The 15,244-nt window shown below is 32.3% G+C and overlaps 2 protein-coding genes across 2 annotated transcripts in view; one reads left to right on the top strand and one right to left on the bottom strand.

Annotated features, from left to right (window-relative positions):
* Positions 1–232, bottom strand: part of LOC126744959 (serine/threonine-protein kinase polo) — a 40,773-nt gene extending 40,541 nt beyond the window's left edge. Inside the window, exon 1 of the mRNA XM_050452577.1 lies at positions 9–232. Coding sequence (XP_050308534.1) covers positions 9–98 — 90 coding nt within the window. The 5' untranslated portion in view covers positions 99–232. The remainder of the gene's footprint in view (positions 1–8) is intronic.
* Positions 233–3,479: 3,247 nt separating this feature from the next.
* The window catches only part of LOC126745300 (synaptotagmin-10-like), a 103,449-nt gene continuing 91,684 nt past the window's right edge, over positions 3,480–15,244 (top strand). Inside the window, exons 1-2 of the mRNA XM_050453073.1 lie at positions 3,480–3,483; positions 9,885–10,316. Coding sequence (XP_050309030.1) covers positions 3,480–3,483; positions 9,885–10,316 — 436 coding nt within the window. The remainder of the gene's footprint in view (positions 3,484–9,884; positions 10,317–15,244) is intronic.

Raw genomic sequence — 15,244 nt, 5'->3', positions numbered from 1 at the left:
TCACTCACCTTGCCAAAGAACCGTCCTTTTTTGTAACTTATATTGTTTTCAGCATCGTAAATGATGGCCGGAATTTGAGAGTCGTCCTCGTTAGACATGGCACTCTTACTTAGTGAGGGGGTTTCAATTAAAAATGTATTTAAAAGCCGGTTTGCTTAAGTTTAAAAAGTCGTCTCAAAAAATAATGTTGCTGAATGTTGAACTGAAGTAAACCGACACGCCGAGTTCTGTCAACCACTTGTCAAATACGAAATTTGAAATGTCGGCGTTTGATTGGCTGAATGGTTTTCGGGAACGTTATTCTGTCATTGGGTAGATGGCGCTATTTGTATTGTAAAGTGACGACAAATAGTTGCAAAAAAGTGATTGATTAATAAATAAGAAAATTATTAAAGGATAATGAGCCGAAACGAGAATAGATTTATGCCATATATAGTTAATATAACATTTTTTCCCGCTATTTCTATCTCGATTATCATATATATTAATACTTCTTAGATATGAATGCTCCATAAACGCCAATAGAACACTGAACCGTCCATTGAAAGCGCCCTCTGCATGTCGAAGAGCCGTACTAACCGGAAAAGAAAATGGGTCTGTGACGTCATAATAGCGGGAAATTTTAAATTTAAAAAGTTTCGCTCTATTATGCCGTGCATTTAAAATTGTTTTAAATTGTTCTCTTGGAAACTACCGTAGGCAGACTAAAATAATGTTAAATTGGGTTTTTTTTATTCGTTTATCACTTTTTCGACTTGCGTCCTATAATTTCTGAAAGTTATAGATACGTAGGTCTAAATTTCAGAAATTAGACAAAAAATATTCACAAAATTTGTTACTATATTATGAAAAGAGTACAGCAAAAAATTCATAAGTTATCCAATAAAAATTAACAGTATACACCCTTGTTGAGATATTATTATTAAATAAAATATGAAAATTCGACTACCAATTATATAAACTTACAACTTAATTTTATTATTTCTTAACTCAGCATCTTTTTTTTGCCTTAGATATACAGCTGCCAGGCAGAACTCTTCTTCGTCTTATGTCTGTACTAGAGTGACAAAGACACCAATAAAAGCGTAGTCGCTTTTAACAACTTTGGTTGCATTTTATTCTGGATCACCGTTCGTTCGGTTCTTCAAATTTTATGGTAATATACACAAAATTCTTCCGAAATCGTTTGGTAATTGAGAATGGCTGTGTTACGAAAGTGTTACTCGACGTTTTTAAGGCATTTGACAAATTACGGCATTATGAGTACGCAAGATCCAACTGGCAAACTTTTCTGGGCACCAGATAAGACTGATCCACTCACTCAGATCTGATATTCTCACTCCTGTTTAACTCCTAGATGTCTGAATTACCCACTATGGGGTCTAATTAAGGGAGATATATCGGTTTGCCGTCCATACAGCCATATAGTATCAACTGCACAGAAAAACTGTCTGGACCAATGGAGATTACAGGTCAATCCAGGGTTGGACGTTAATGGAGGGAGTCAGCTATTCTAATATCATTTTGGTCCAGTCATAGATATGTTCGTATTCAATTACGTTCTGTAGAAGCACTTAATGATTTAAGCATTCGGTCATAATCCAAGATGCATGTCTACCATTTCATGATTTCTATGCGTACAGGAAATACTTAATTCTGTTATCCTATATACGCCCCTAAATTCTACCCTACAATTAAGAAACCACCTTCTAAAATTTGATGTCAACGTAACTTAATACATTAGTAACGGTTGCTGGCTTTTAAGGTACGAATTTAGCTTGACATTTTGCTACATTAGTTAAGACGTAGCGGGGTCGCAACAAAAAGTAGAGCCATTGGAAAAATAGATTAAAGTACATTCAATAGACAAATACAGTTCTGATGCCAAATCTTAAGTCAGTACATAGGGAAACTCTAGAGAGTGTGCATCGAAAATAGTTTTTAGTGATTGTGTCACAGAACCAGAATGATCTGTAGAGTTGCTCTTAACTGATTTTACCCGTACCTGTGACATATTAAGAGAAAACTATATATATTAAAAAATGCCGTCCCTACTACCTGAAATCAATTTTACCAAGTAAGATGGAAAGTAAAAGTCAATTTTACCAAGTAAGATGGCCGACATACGATCCCCATATATAAGCATGCGAGGTTAGCGAGAATCTTCCGGAAGGATCTGCCGAGTATATAACGAGCTGCATTGCCAATAGTTGTCAATTGTCACTTCAATTAAAATCATGGCGCGAGATTTGAATAGTTGTAAATCGATACAGTAAAAATAAATATTTCTATAGTAGTCATGACTGATCGTATTTTCGTAGTGTAAGTGTGTAAATAAATTAGCTGACTATTTTCGGTTGCTTTAGTTCACATCGGACAATCCGTAATCCCAAGACATTTATTTTTTACTTGGGAACTTTCATATGATTCTAGAAACCTTAACCTATTGTATGCAAACAACTTCAGCTTTCGAAAAATCATTTGAATATACAATGTGGAATGCCTAATCACATAAAAGAATGTTCACCTAGAAATTATTTATTAAATATAAAGAACCATGCACAACTTCCTGCAGTCATATGATATTTGTAGGGTTCCTGCTTTAAACTTCTACATATAAAGCTAAATTTACAATATGTTAGTTTAGTCTTGCCTCTTTCTTCTTCTATGGTTCTAGCTTGCCCTTGTGCTGTTTCTTACACTTATTTTAGGCTATAATTTACATCTGCTGTTATTTTTACTATTTTCTCTTTAAATGGGTTGTACGAGACATGCGCTTTATGCGTATGGGTATCGGTTTAAACAAATCGCAGTACCTAAACTCTCCGATTAACAGAAAAGTAAATTCATGATTAATAGAAGTTATTCAACTGTACAAACATACTATCTCTGTAATTTTTTGTTTAGTTTTATAATATACTTAGATACATTGTCCTTCGGTGTATCACAGGGCTATATTGTACAGCAAGGATCTTTTTTTTTTATCCCAGTTTCTTACTTTGGCTACAACCTACTTTGGCACGCTACAAATCCTCAAAGACTGAGTTAACTACTTTAATCGCACCCAAATCAGAGACTGATCATCTCGAGTCATAATAATTTCAATTTCTGTGCTTTCCAATGCATCAACACTAATCATCACTATACTATAGCAGACCATAAATGTCTGCCTCAAAATAACATTGGTCTAGTCACACTGGGAATAATAATCATTCCCCAGGTAATCGAATTAGCTGCGGCTGTTGCTCATGCAAACCCATCTGCTAATAGTGGAGACTGGGGTTCTCCTCTAATCGACCCACGGGGAAAGAAAGGAACAAAACAAGGGAGAGAGGGCCGAGGGCTGCCTGACGCTGCTGTCAACAGATTGCAGCCGTGGGTCACGTGCACGAGCGAGCCAAAACGTGCAAGAACGCGTGTGTGTGTGTGTATGTATACGTTGGTGATGGACCCTGGCAGAGGCACAGTGGACTCGCACAATGGGTTCGTTCTTACATGGCAAAATCATGTTTTACGATATTTAATGTTGTCAGGCCTCATAAAACATCTAAATAATTGATTTACTTTGTTTGAATTCAACATGTGCTCATGGGAACGAGGCTTGATATAAGGAGGCTGATCTTCGCGCTTCTCAAATGAGCGTACGCAAAATTGGTTCTTACCAATTTCCGATTCCGAAAACGTTTAGGTGCTGTTGGTTTTAAAAAAGTGACGTCATCAAATCTTCATAGTTTTTAATTTTTGGTTAAATGGTTATTTAAAATGCCAAAACATCCTTAAAAAAATAATAAAAATAAAGTTTGAATTTATATACGTTGTACTCCATTAGCCGAAGTTCTGTTGAAGGCACTTTATTAGAAGGGATATATTTCTCCTTCAAAGCAAGAATTATTTTTTGCGTTTCGGAATAAAGTGACTGCCGTAAATATTTTAAAACCAACACGAAATTTTCATTAAAAAAATCGACAGCCAAATGTAGATATGGTTTTAAAGAAATGATCAATTTATGCCTATGTGATCTGGCAGTTACGTAATAAAATGGATATTGGCCTGATACTTCTTAAGGTAACTGTTCTAGAAGTGGTGAAGTTTTTACGGCCCAAAAAAAATAATTAGAACTATTTTATTTAAGTCTTATACATTTTCTTGTAGAACACTCTTTTCAGACTTGAACTCAGGGTTAACTTAAATTTGGATTTACCCAAACACAAAATGAACCAAAGTGGCAAACAGCCCAGTAGTTTTACCAAAAAAATTATACAATAATCTTCACATTAAAATTAAAAAAAAATGAGAAGGTTAATGATTTCAAAGGTTCATTGAAAATTAAAAATTCCTTTTATACGGTAACAGAATATTTAAATTGCAGCGTCTCATCCTTACTCCCATAATTCGTATTTGTTTGTTTGTTAAAAGCTGTAGTTTTCTTATATTCTTAGTCTTGAGTTAATTGTAGATTTTTTATTGTTTTTTATTAAGGCCTTTTAAAAATTGTATGTTTACGTCTTATAGTTTTATTTGTATGAGTCTATGGAAATAAATAGTTGAGTTTTAAGTATTGAGCAATTAAGTCTTATTCTTGGATTAGCAATATCAGCATTACAAATACAGTTGATCACCATGGATAACCAAAACAACAAAACATAGATCCTAAATAATGTCCAAATAAACGAAATTAGATTTTTTTTTGTTTTTTTATTTCGTTTCTGGTTAAAAAAAAAGAAAACGTCTCATTTAAGTGTTTTTGTGAACTAATTACGAGACAGTTTCACCACTAACCAAAACTGTTTTATTAACATTTTTAATCTAAACACGTGTTTCGCTAACGATGTTAGCATCTTCGGGAGAAGATTAAAACTCTCTTGAGCTTTAACTCCCGAAAGTGAAACTTTCCGAAAGACTTCATTAAGGAAAATTCTTTTTGTAAGGATTTGGATCTAGGCAAAACCAAGTTATTTATTGTGTAGGGTTCACCAAGAACCAAACAAACGGTTACCCAGAATAAAACTCAACCAAAGTTGTCGAAATCGACTAACTTCCGGTTACATCTCTCAAGAATGCCAAAGTGTGACAGCTGTCAATCTAACGTTGACTCAGGCGTCACGTCACATCGCAATAGCTTAATGACTCTATTTCTCATTGGCTAGAGCAATCGAGCATACTACACTATACGTTTTCAGTGTTGTCTTTGTCACACTTGTTCTTTTTTTATGTCGAGTAACCAAACGTCGAAAAGAGATAGAATAGATATAAGAAGTGGACTAGGTATAAAGAAATAAGAGGAAGATGAATACGGCCTAGAGATGTTGACTTTCATAAATTTTGATTACTCGTTACATATAGCGGTTATTGAGTAATCATTTAAAATATTACTGTGTTTTTTCAATAATTTTTTTTTAACTACTATCGTTTTTATTTTTTTAAGAGCATTTATTTGGTATAAATATATTGGGAAAACGAAAACATAGAACTTTAATATAAAAAATCAGTTAAAATAATAATTGCTTGTCAACATAAACTATAGACTCTGGTTATTATGTAAGAAAAACTCAAGTTTCTCCTTTCTGATAATAATTGCTCAGCGGCGGTTGAAAATTTCCACTCAGTTGGTACCGATGCTGCTATTATACATAAGAACTTTCTTGCTTTAGAAAGCTCTATAGGAACGACATTCTAAAATTGCTACTGCTTTTGCATCGATTTATTTTCAAGGCAATTTTATCGAAATTTACCCAAATTTAATTTCCTTGTTCACTTGTTTTCGACATTTTCTGTTTCTGCTAGATCCTTAGGCTGACGTAAATCAGCCTCTGATTATTATTATTACGTTAATGTTATATTTTAACCTATTTTGTTCATATCTGGTTATGTAATTGGCTTTCGGTTATCGATACTCTATTAATAAATAGACAAATTTATTCTGCCAATTTTTTCCACTTATTTTTTATGGAAATATATACATAAACTCCAGACTACAGGAAAATTACATTTTCATTTTAAAGTAGGGACTCAAAGTTAAAAAGCAGAAAATTAGTTACCTATTTCGTGGAAGTACATGTAAGAGAGAAAACTTTTATTTTTATATAAATATAAAATTCTGAAAAATGGGAAACAACAGTCGCTCCAAACCTTATTAGAAATCCAATTAAAAATTGTTTAATGGCGATTGGTGTTATCGATTTATAGGGAATTAAAGATATTTTATTAAAAAGAAATGAATATCTAAGGTTTTAGGTAGTGGCCTTAGTATAGTTTAAAATTACCTTAAATTAAAACTATGTTAGAACAAATAGTTTTTTTTTTGTTGGGAATTCTATTTTTTGTTGTTTTTGCATTAAGCTATTTGAAATAAAAATTCAAGATTTCTTCCATTTTTCTTTAGATACCTTTAATTTTTATGTAGTCCATGGTTTGCTCTCTAGACATCTAATTTTTGCAGATGACTTAAACGTTTTTAGGCATATAAAACTTAGGAGGACTGCTTTCTTTTAAATATCTATAGATGCTCTGTAGAGACATTTTCTCGATAATATAATGTTGATAATGCAACCCTGACTAGATCAAATGAAGGGTATTTGACCAGAAACCAAATTTTCATAATCATATAAATACAATTTACAACAAGGCTCTTAAACACCTGGGATTTGAACAATAATAGCAAAGATTTTTCTCCTGAAATTTTAGAACTTTTTCACTATACATATGTGCTGCCTTGAGAATTGCTATATAGAGTCTCTCAATTATGATATTATTGATATTATTGAGAAGGTCTAAAACAGGTTTTTAAATATTATTCTTATAAGTTGACCAGAGGTGTATTTTAATCATTGCCATCAAAAATAATTGTTTGTTCTATGTAGAATAATCGATGGAATCAATTTATTTATATGTCTATATCCAATGTAGATTTTTGGATTCTACTTCGTTTTCATAGGATGTAGAATCCAAAAATCAAATAATATACAAGGTGGTCCATTTAAAACAAACATAACTTTGATATGTTTTTGCACTTTGAAACACTTTGCCTAACATTTAAACTGTTCGTGAACATTTTTTTTCAATTGGTAGAACTTCCTAAGTAGAGCGGACAAATCAATCATATAATATGCAAAGTGATGAAGAAAACGAATTTTTAAATTAAATGTATTTGTAAAAGAAAACTAAGATTATCAAATGGTTTGAATTTCGTCAGTTGTACGCTGTAATTGACTATCAGAAAAGAAAAGTATTCTGCGTAGTGTCACAAGTGTACAAGTGTCAAAATTACAAAACGAAAAAAATTAAAAATTACTTACTCGTTAAAGGACGACTCTTCTAGAACGAACATAGAGGAAAACCGAAGATCATCGTTCTACAAATGGCCTTTTTATTTTAAACCAAATGTACTTTGCACCCTAAGCAATAATATGCGAATATATAGCTACCAATAAATTGCATAGCTACATTAGCTAAAAAAATGAAGTAGTCAATTTAATTAATCATTATGATCACCACATTTTACTTTTTTTTGTCAACAGGATTGGTAAAAGAAATTAAATTGTAAAGGGGCATTAATATCATATGTTATGAGTTGCAGAATCAATAAACATCTTAGGGTAGAGGCATTAAAATACAATTATAAAAAGTTTTTATATATAGCATGGGTTATTGGTATTACTGTAATATTGTAAGTCATTAAATTTAAGCATTCTCCTACGTTGACATTATTGTTTTTTGTCGTTTAATTTGAACAGAAACAGAATTACTTATAAACTTTTTAGTTTGTTGCAACGAATTTTTGTGACCAAATAATTTTCTTTGACTTTAGTGGGAAAAAACTTAATACCTCCGAAACAGTTGAAAATTGGTATAAAACATTATACATGAAATATGTCCTGAAGAATCCAAAAATTGAGCAATATACACTGTTGAGAAAAAAATAAAAACCCTAAGTCTCGGTCTATTTTTTTTTTTTTTAAACATGGAATTTTCGGGACATAAAAAATATTTGGTAACCAAGACTTAGGGTTTTTATTTTTTTTTTCTCTAATTACGTAGGTCTCTCTCTTTGAGATAATGGACGAGTTCTTTTAGTTTATTATACACTGTTGCCTTTAACATAAGAAAGTTCCACTACCCTGTATATTTTTTTGTTAAAAAAATTGGCAAATAAAAATACCTACCGACTTATCTGGGCATTTTTTCGAGAATTCGCCCATGTGTTTATTATGGAATTTATTCCATTGACTGATACACGCTGTATTTTTAGTGGCTCGAGATTATCTTGACCCCGAAGGAATTAACATTTTAAATTGGCCTGTGTGTTCACCGGACTTAAACCCCATTGACAGACAATTTATGGGATCAGGTCAAAAAATTAGTCAAGATAATCCTTGAAATGCCCAATTTATTTAAGTCGTATTGGAAGATTGGAGAAATTTACCCCAGGAGAATTAGAAGCATACTAGTACATATTGAAGCCTGTATAAGGGCTAGAAGGCAACATGGACTACTAGTATTTATTACATTATTGATTTTTTCCATGATTTTGAAATTTAGTTTTCTGTTTGACAAACCCCGGAATATGTTTTATTTGTTTTTTAAATTTCCCTTTGATTGTTTACGTCGTATTTCCCGTTTTTTTAATCGATAAATAAAACAGTTTGTAAGCAACGAACAGAATTTTTAATAATATTTTTTTAACAGTTAAATGACTACAAAATTTGCGATGATTCCATTTAAGTTTGGTTGTGTGCATTTAAACCTGGTAGAAACTTAGCGAGTATAGGGGAAAGATTAATTAAATAATATTCAAAGTGATGAAGACGACGAATTTTCAAATAGTCATGTCTTTCGAAAGAAAACCAAGTTTACCTACCAAATGCTGCTAAGCTAAACTAAAATTGTAAATACTTTAATTAATAGACTTTTTTCTGTTTCTTTTGCCTTAATTTAAAAAAATCAAATCAAATCAAAAGTAATTTATTTGCCATAAAGGGTCAATACATTCGTAGAAACAAAATAAAGATAGTATATTCTAAATTACATCTTCTCCCGGCAAAAAGGTCTGTCCTGCGATTTTCACCAACCGATACTCTTTAGCTACTGACAAAAGAAGCCAAGAGAGGGACAAACTCGTCAACTTAAAGTTAATTAATAAGGAAACTAATAAAAAAATCATCAAACTAAACAAATTATTACAAAAAGAATGGTACATATTAGTTAAATGCGAGCCTATAGTTGAGTCTGCAGAAGCATTAATTTCACATGCTTTTTAAAACTATTTAATGTCAAATATTTTATTGTATTTGGAAGGTCATTTCAAATCTTACACGCCTTGTATGTAAATGATTTTTGACAGTTTGTCGTCCGGTAAAGAGGAACTCTATAAATTAAGGTTTCTAGTTTCATGAGCAGTGTGTGGTAATGGCATTAAACAGTCATGCAGATACTCCGGTTTCTCAGTCTTGATTATTCTATAGACAAAGCAGTACATATGAAGCTTTCTTCTATACTCCATAGTTAAATTTTGTTATTATTTAGATGTGGAGTTTTATGATCTCTATTGGGGATGTTAAAAGAGAATCTCATGCATGTGTTTTGTAATTTCTGATTTTTTTTTATATAAACTTGTTATCGAGTCGGAGTATACCATCAATTTAATATTTTATAGCAAAAAGTAGTAGACCACTGAAAGACCCTTTAATATGGCTTATAAGCCCGTAAAAGTCTCGTAATCCTGGATAATGCCCATTAATTTAAGACCCACCTTCGCACATAAAAACACCAGAAAGGCAGAATACCCACCAAAATTGAACACATAATAAAAAAAGCCATGCACAAAACGGGCATTCGAAGAGGCGTCATCACCTCCCCGTTCTCATCCTCATAATCTAAACTCAAAGCAACAAGTAGAGTAGGAGCATCCACAATTTTTGTCCACCGGCCCATTTCCTGGATCCACCGTACGGGACGTCCAGGAGAAGGGGCGAAAGAGGGAAAGGGGGAGGGGGGGAGCGACGACGACCGTGAACCTGACCAATGGCGAGCCGTCGCGCCTGGCAACGTCAAAGGACGGCGTGCAGCAAGTTCACCGTCGACGGCGTCGGTAAAGCCGAACTTGGCCCAGTTCGCGATGATCCAGCGTCCGGAGCAAAACGGGAACGCGGGCGCCGTCGTCGTGACGGTGGCGCCGCCGTCGTCGTCTTCCCGTACAACGTCCCCCGATAAAAACGTCGGCCGACTGAACGTTCCGGTAGCGACGACGTCCAGGACGCCGAGTCCGATGATCGACGTGCATCCCGGTTCACCTGTAGACGCTGCTCAACGGCCGACTAGTAAGTTGTTTTACGGAACGTCTTAAGGCGAATTCGTACTTTAATGAAACTTACGTTATTATTAAGTTAATAGATTTTTGTTTGTTTGTTTTGGACTGTTTGTTTTTGTTTGGGTTTATTAAAATAAATGGAGGCGTAAGCTATGATTGCCTTACTTTAGAAGATAATATAATCCAGACAATACAAATGGACATCCAAAGGTTCAATTGAAATCCGTAAATTTCTTCATAAAATTCAATGTATACACTCAAAAAAGAAATTCTGTTTACTTCCCTTTAAAGTAATCCTGACTTTGATATATTTCTTTACATCAAAGTTTGTATTTCTTAACCTTAATAGACATGGCTCAAGTACTCTTTTTTTATAAAAAAGATAAGTAAACTATTATTTGAAAATCTCCAGATAACCGTCTTGAGAGATACTTTTAGTTTATCAAGTATACAAAGTTATGATTGTAAAGACTAAGTTTATTCGATTAAGGTAAATATATTCTTTCTTTAAGATGCGGATACCATATTAGAAAATATGGAATTATTAAAGTGATTTAAAACTCATCTTGAATCAAGGACTTTAGTATTTAACATTATTACTCAAAAGATTCAATATAGCCAGTCATATAAGCCAGTAGTTTCAAAATCTTGGAAAAGCATATATTTAACCAGATTGTATCCTATGCCGACTCTTGAAATTTAATTCCGCCCTGTTAGTCCGGGTTTAGAAAGAACTTTGGAACTAGTACATGTCTGGTCAACCTGGTAAATGACGTAAGATTTAATCAAGAAAAGAAATAAATTATCTGCCTTTGTTTATTGGACTTCAGCAAAGCAATTGACACTTTATGTCACAAAATGTTTTCAGCCAAATGATTTTTCTGAAGATGCTATTAATTTTTTAAAATCATATTTAGTTGAACGTACTCAATGTGTTCTTTTTAATAATGGATTAGGTTTTAAAGTAAGAATGTATTTAATGGCCCTAAGTTTGGAATTTTTCCATTTGTGGTCCAAAAAGTTCTTGATTAAAGGAATAGCGGAGTCGTTTACAATAATTGAGACGATTCATCTTAGAAATGAGCTGCTCCACAATGCATTTGGTGCAGGTGTCTATCAACTCCATTCTTAAGCAGGTCTTTTGTAATGTGATTCGTCTTAATTATTGATGAAAATAAAGAAAATCCGCGTGAAATGTGGAAAAACCAAAAAAAGTTACTTCCTGGAAAAAATATTTTATTATTACCAAACGAAATTAAATTTGATGACCAAATGATTTCAAATGAATTACAAATTGCAACAAAGTTGAATAAATTGTTTGTAAATAATATTATTGATATTATCAATAGTATTCCAAACTGTTCTCTCTCTTATGACACCTTTGTCCATCCCCCTAATATTCAATATCCGGAGTTCTCAAATTTTAAAGAAATATCCTTAGCCAAATTAAAGATAATTCTGAAAAACATAAAGAATGTCGGAGGCGGAGAAAATGAAATTTCAAAAAAGGTTTTGTGTGACGTATGTAGTGTAGCTGGAAATCGACTTTTAAATATAGTAAATACATCACTCTCAAGCGGAGTATTTCCAAAGGCTTGTCAGTAATAAGCCCTGTACCAAAAGTACAAAATACTATTTCTCACAATGAGTTTCGACCAATAAATACCGTGGAGGTTTATGATAAAGTGTTAGAACTTGCTGTGAAAGAACAATTACAAAAATACTGTGATTCTAACGATATTTTTAAAATAAATCAATCAGGTTTTCGTGAGCGTCACTCATTAATATATGCGATACCTTGTTAAAAGAACTGGATAAGGGCAATTTTGTTCTAGCTGTGTTTCTCGATTTTAAGAGAGCATTCGAGACTGTAAATAGAGCTAATCTGTTAAAAAAAATGGAAAAGATGGGTATTAAACATAAAGTTAGCCGGCCCCGGCAGCGCGGTGGGTATATACCTGCCTAGCAGTCGTGTGGCCCTGGGTACGAGTCCCAGACTTGGCCTGGTCGTTTGTGATGTCCGATTTAGTTTAAGTACTAACAAATTATAGAGGCTTTTCGTGATTAAATGTGCTCAGCACAAGGTCAATAAATGAATTTAAAAAAAAACATAAAGTTTTAATGTGGTTTAAATCTTACTTACAAAACAGGTCGCAAAAAGTGAAGTTTAAAAACAGTGTGTCAGAGTTACTAATCAACGAATATGGAGTACCTCAGGGAACTGTTTTAGGTCCCCTGTTATTTTTGTTATATATTAATGATATCGTTATTGTTATAAGTAATTGTAAAATAGAGCTTTTTCCTGACGACACTATGATTTATTTAATCGGGAGGGATCCAAATGAAATGCAAATAATTCTTAATAATGATTTATCTAATTTATTTAAATGGCTTTGCAGTAGTAGCCTTTGTCTAAACACATCAAAATCGAAATTTTGTGTATTTGGGAAAAAGAGCAAATTAATGCATATCAATGTGAAAGATATTAACATTGTGGTAAATAATGAAAAGTTAGAATATGAGAGTCAAATTAAATTCTTAGGAGGTATTTTCCACATTGGATTTACCACATTATTTAATTCCGCAGTTTCAGGTAGTTTTCCTTGTGTGTCCTCTTCAAACGCAAAATCACACAGACTTTGGGATGTTATATAGTAATTGTTGTTGCATCCTATATCTTCTAATAATAAATTATTTAATATTTCCAAATGGAATATGCCTTAATTTAACGCACTGACACCTACTTTATCTGAGATCCAGTTTTTTGCAAGCTTCCATGCAAACTTGATAATATTTCTATTTCTCCTTTATTTTCTAAAATGTTGAACAATAAGTCTCCAAGTTAACTTTTCCACTTATTGAGTATTAATTTCACAAAAAACCTATAGTTTATAGGAAGTACTCAAATTGTAGAATAAAAATGATTTTAAAGAAATTAATCTATTTAAATAATGAAATTTAAGAAATTGTTTTGAGGAAAAGGACTTATTTTAATTACCCACTTATTAAATTAAAATCAAATATACAAAAGAACCTTTTTCCTTGTTTTAAGGAATTATTTTTGTGTGTGTGTAATAACACAAATGTCATAATAGTAGACCACCCTAGGGCCCTTCAATAAAATTGTCCACTGGACGAATAAATGACCCTTAAAATTATTTTTGTCTAGTTTATAAAAACGTATTTAACAAAATCTATTTTCATCGAGGCTTAAAAAGTTTCAAGTAGTAAATGAACACTCATATAGTACTAAAAAGTAAAGTAATAAAATGTAAACAAGACACTAACGTGCTACCCTTTTTAAATACTGTTCGTCCTGTTTAGTGTTCTGTATAGACTTAAGTGTTTCTAAATGTACTATCGTTGATTGAATAATAAAATCCTATTATTCAATCAACGGTACTATCGTTCCTTATAATAATTTTCACACTATCAAATGTGGAAAACTTCTGGCTTTATTAAAAATTAGCACTGATGATGTCTCATACGTCGAAAGCGTTCTGCTAATAAATAAATTGCTTTGAATACATCTAGTTTGATTAATTTGACTTAATATAGTGTTCACAATAATGCTCAGTAGATGACGAAGAACAACAAGTTGTTGAAGAGTTACGATCTATTATATACGAACTTAAACGTAAATTTTTAGAAAAAACAACCATATAATTTGTTTAAAACGTAGTTCTGTAACTTTTTATGAGGAGGTAGTCAGATCTGAACAGGAATTATTAAAGGGACACACTTACATACAGGAGCCTAGAGAATGGCTAGATAAGAGCTTAGAACTTAAATAAAAATGCTATAGTGATGCAGAAACTTAAACAAATACTGTCTTGAAAAAAAAAAAGAATCTCGAACACTAAATTTTGTACTACAAAGTCTTTAAAAGCTATACAGTGTACAAAAGCAGAAAATGATGACGACCTACGTTCTTTGATCGCTGCCAATAAACATTTGTATGAGAATTTGGTGGAACTGAAAATTGGTGCATTAAAGAATGAATAAGGTTTAATCTAAAATAAGTGATTTAAAAATTAAAAAAGTTATTTATTGTCTGGAGAATATGTTAACACCGTTTATCGCTACTACAAGAAATGTTTTAACAATTTTAGATTATGTGCAAATCTGATATGATTGTTATTTCTGTAAAAAGTATTACCACATTGGCTTTTCTACAAATTTACTTTTATGTGCCATACCTATTGATTCTTATTGTAAAGGGACATATAGGTTTTATCATATAAATAAGAAAATTTTTAATTGTTCTTTAAATTTAGGTTACTACTTTAATAATGTTAAGTGCCTTAATTCGCAAGGTGAATTTAACCAACCCTCCTATTGTAAGAATGACATATATTTGTACTCCAGAGCCAAACAAATTTTAGCAAATAAAACTTAGAGCTCTATTACCAGTAAACTGTCAATTGTGGGTTCTCTTTCGACTCGTCAGTGAAGACACTGAATCTGAATTTTATTGGTAGGAGATCTGAATTTTAATTAATTATATAGAGACTCAATTCATACACAAAATTAGTCAGTAGCAATTGACATAGTGTCACATATTTCATCAGAAGTTGATTACCTTAAGAACATCTCTGTGGCACATTTCTTTCCTCTTTTTAATGAAAAATGTAAAAGATATTCAGGGAACTAAAAATTAAAAATAAACTTACCTGACATATGATATAGGTATTTTTCCTTGAAAGTCTGAAGACAGCTCTAGTAAAACCTCTTTTTAAGGTTTGTAGCACTGATAATCGATCATGTTATCGCCATATATTATTACTGTCAACTCTCTCAAAGATACTCGAGAAACTTGTAAAATCCAGAATGTGGATTTTGTGACTTTCTTCACAATAAAATAATAGGTATTGGCTTTAAAGATTACCACGTGGAACCAATCATTTTGAACTACGTATTTTAATACCCAACTTTACA

The sequence above is a fragment of the Anthonomus grandis genome, chromosome 15 (genome assembly GCF_022605725.1).
Source record: "Anthonomus grandis grandis chromosome 15, icAntGran1.3, whole genome shotgun sequence".
In the NCBI taxonomy this organism is placed as follows: domain Eukaryota; kingdom Metazoa; phylum Arthropoda; class Insecta; order Coleoptera; family Curculionidae; genus Anthonomus; species Anthonomus grandis.
This window is presented reverse-complemented; position numbering and strand designations above follow the sequence as displayed.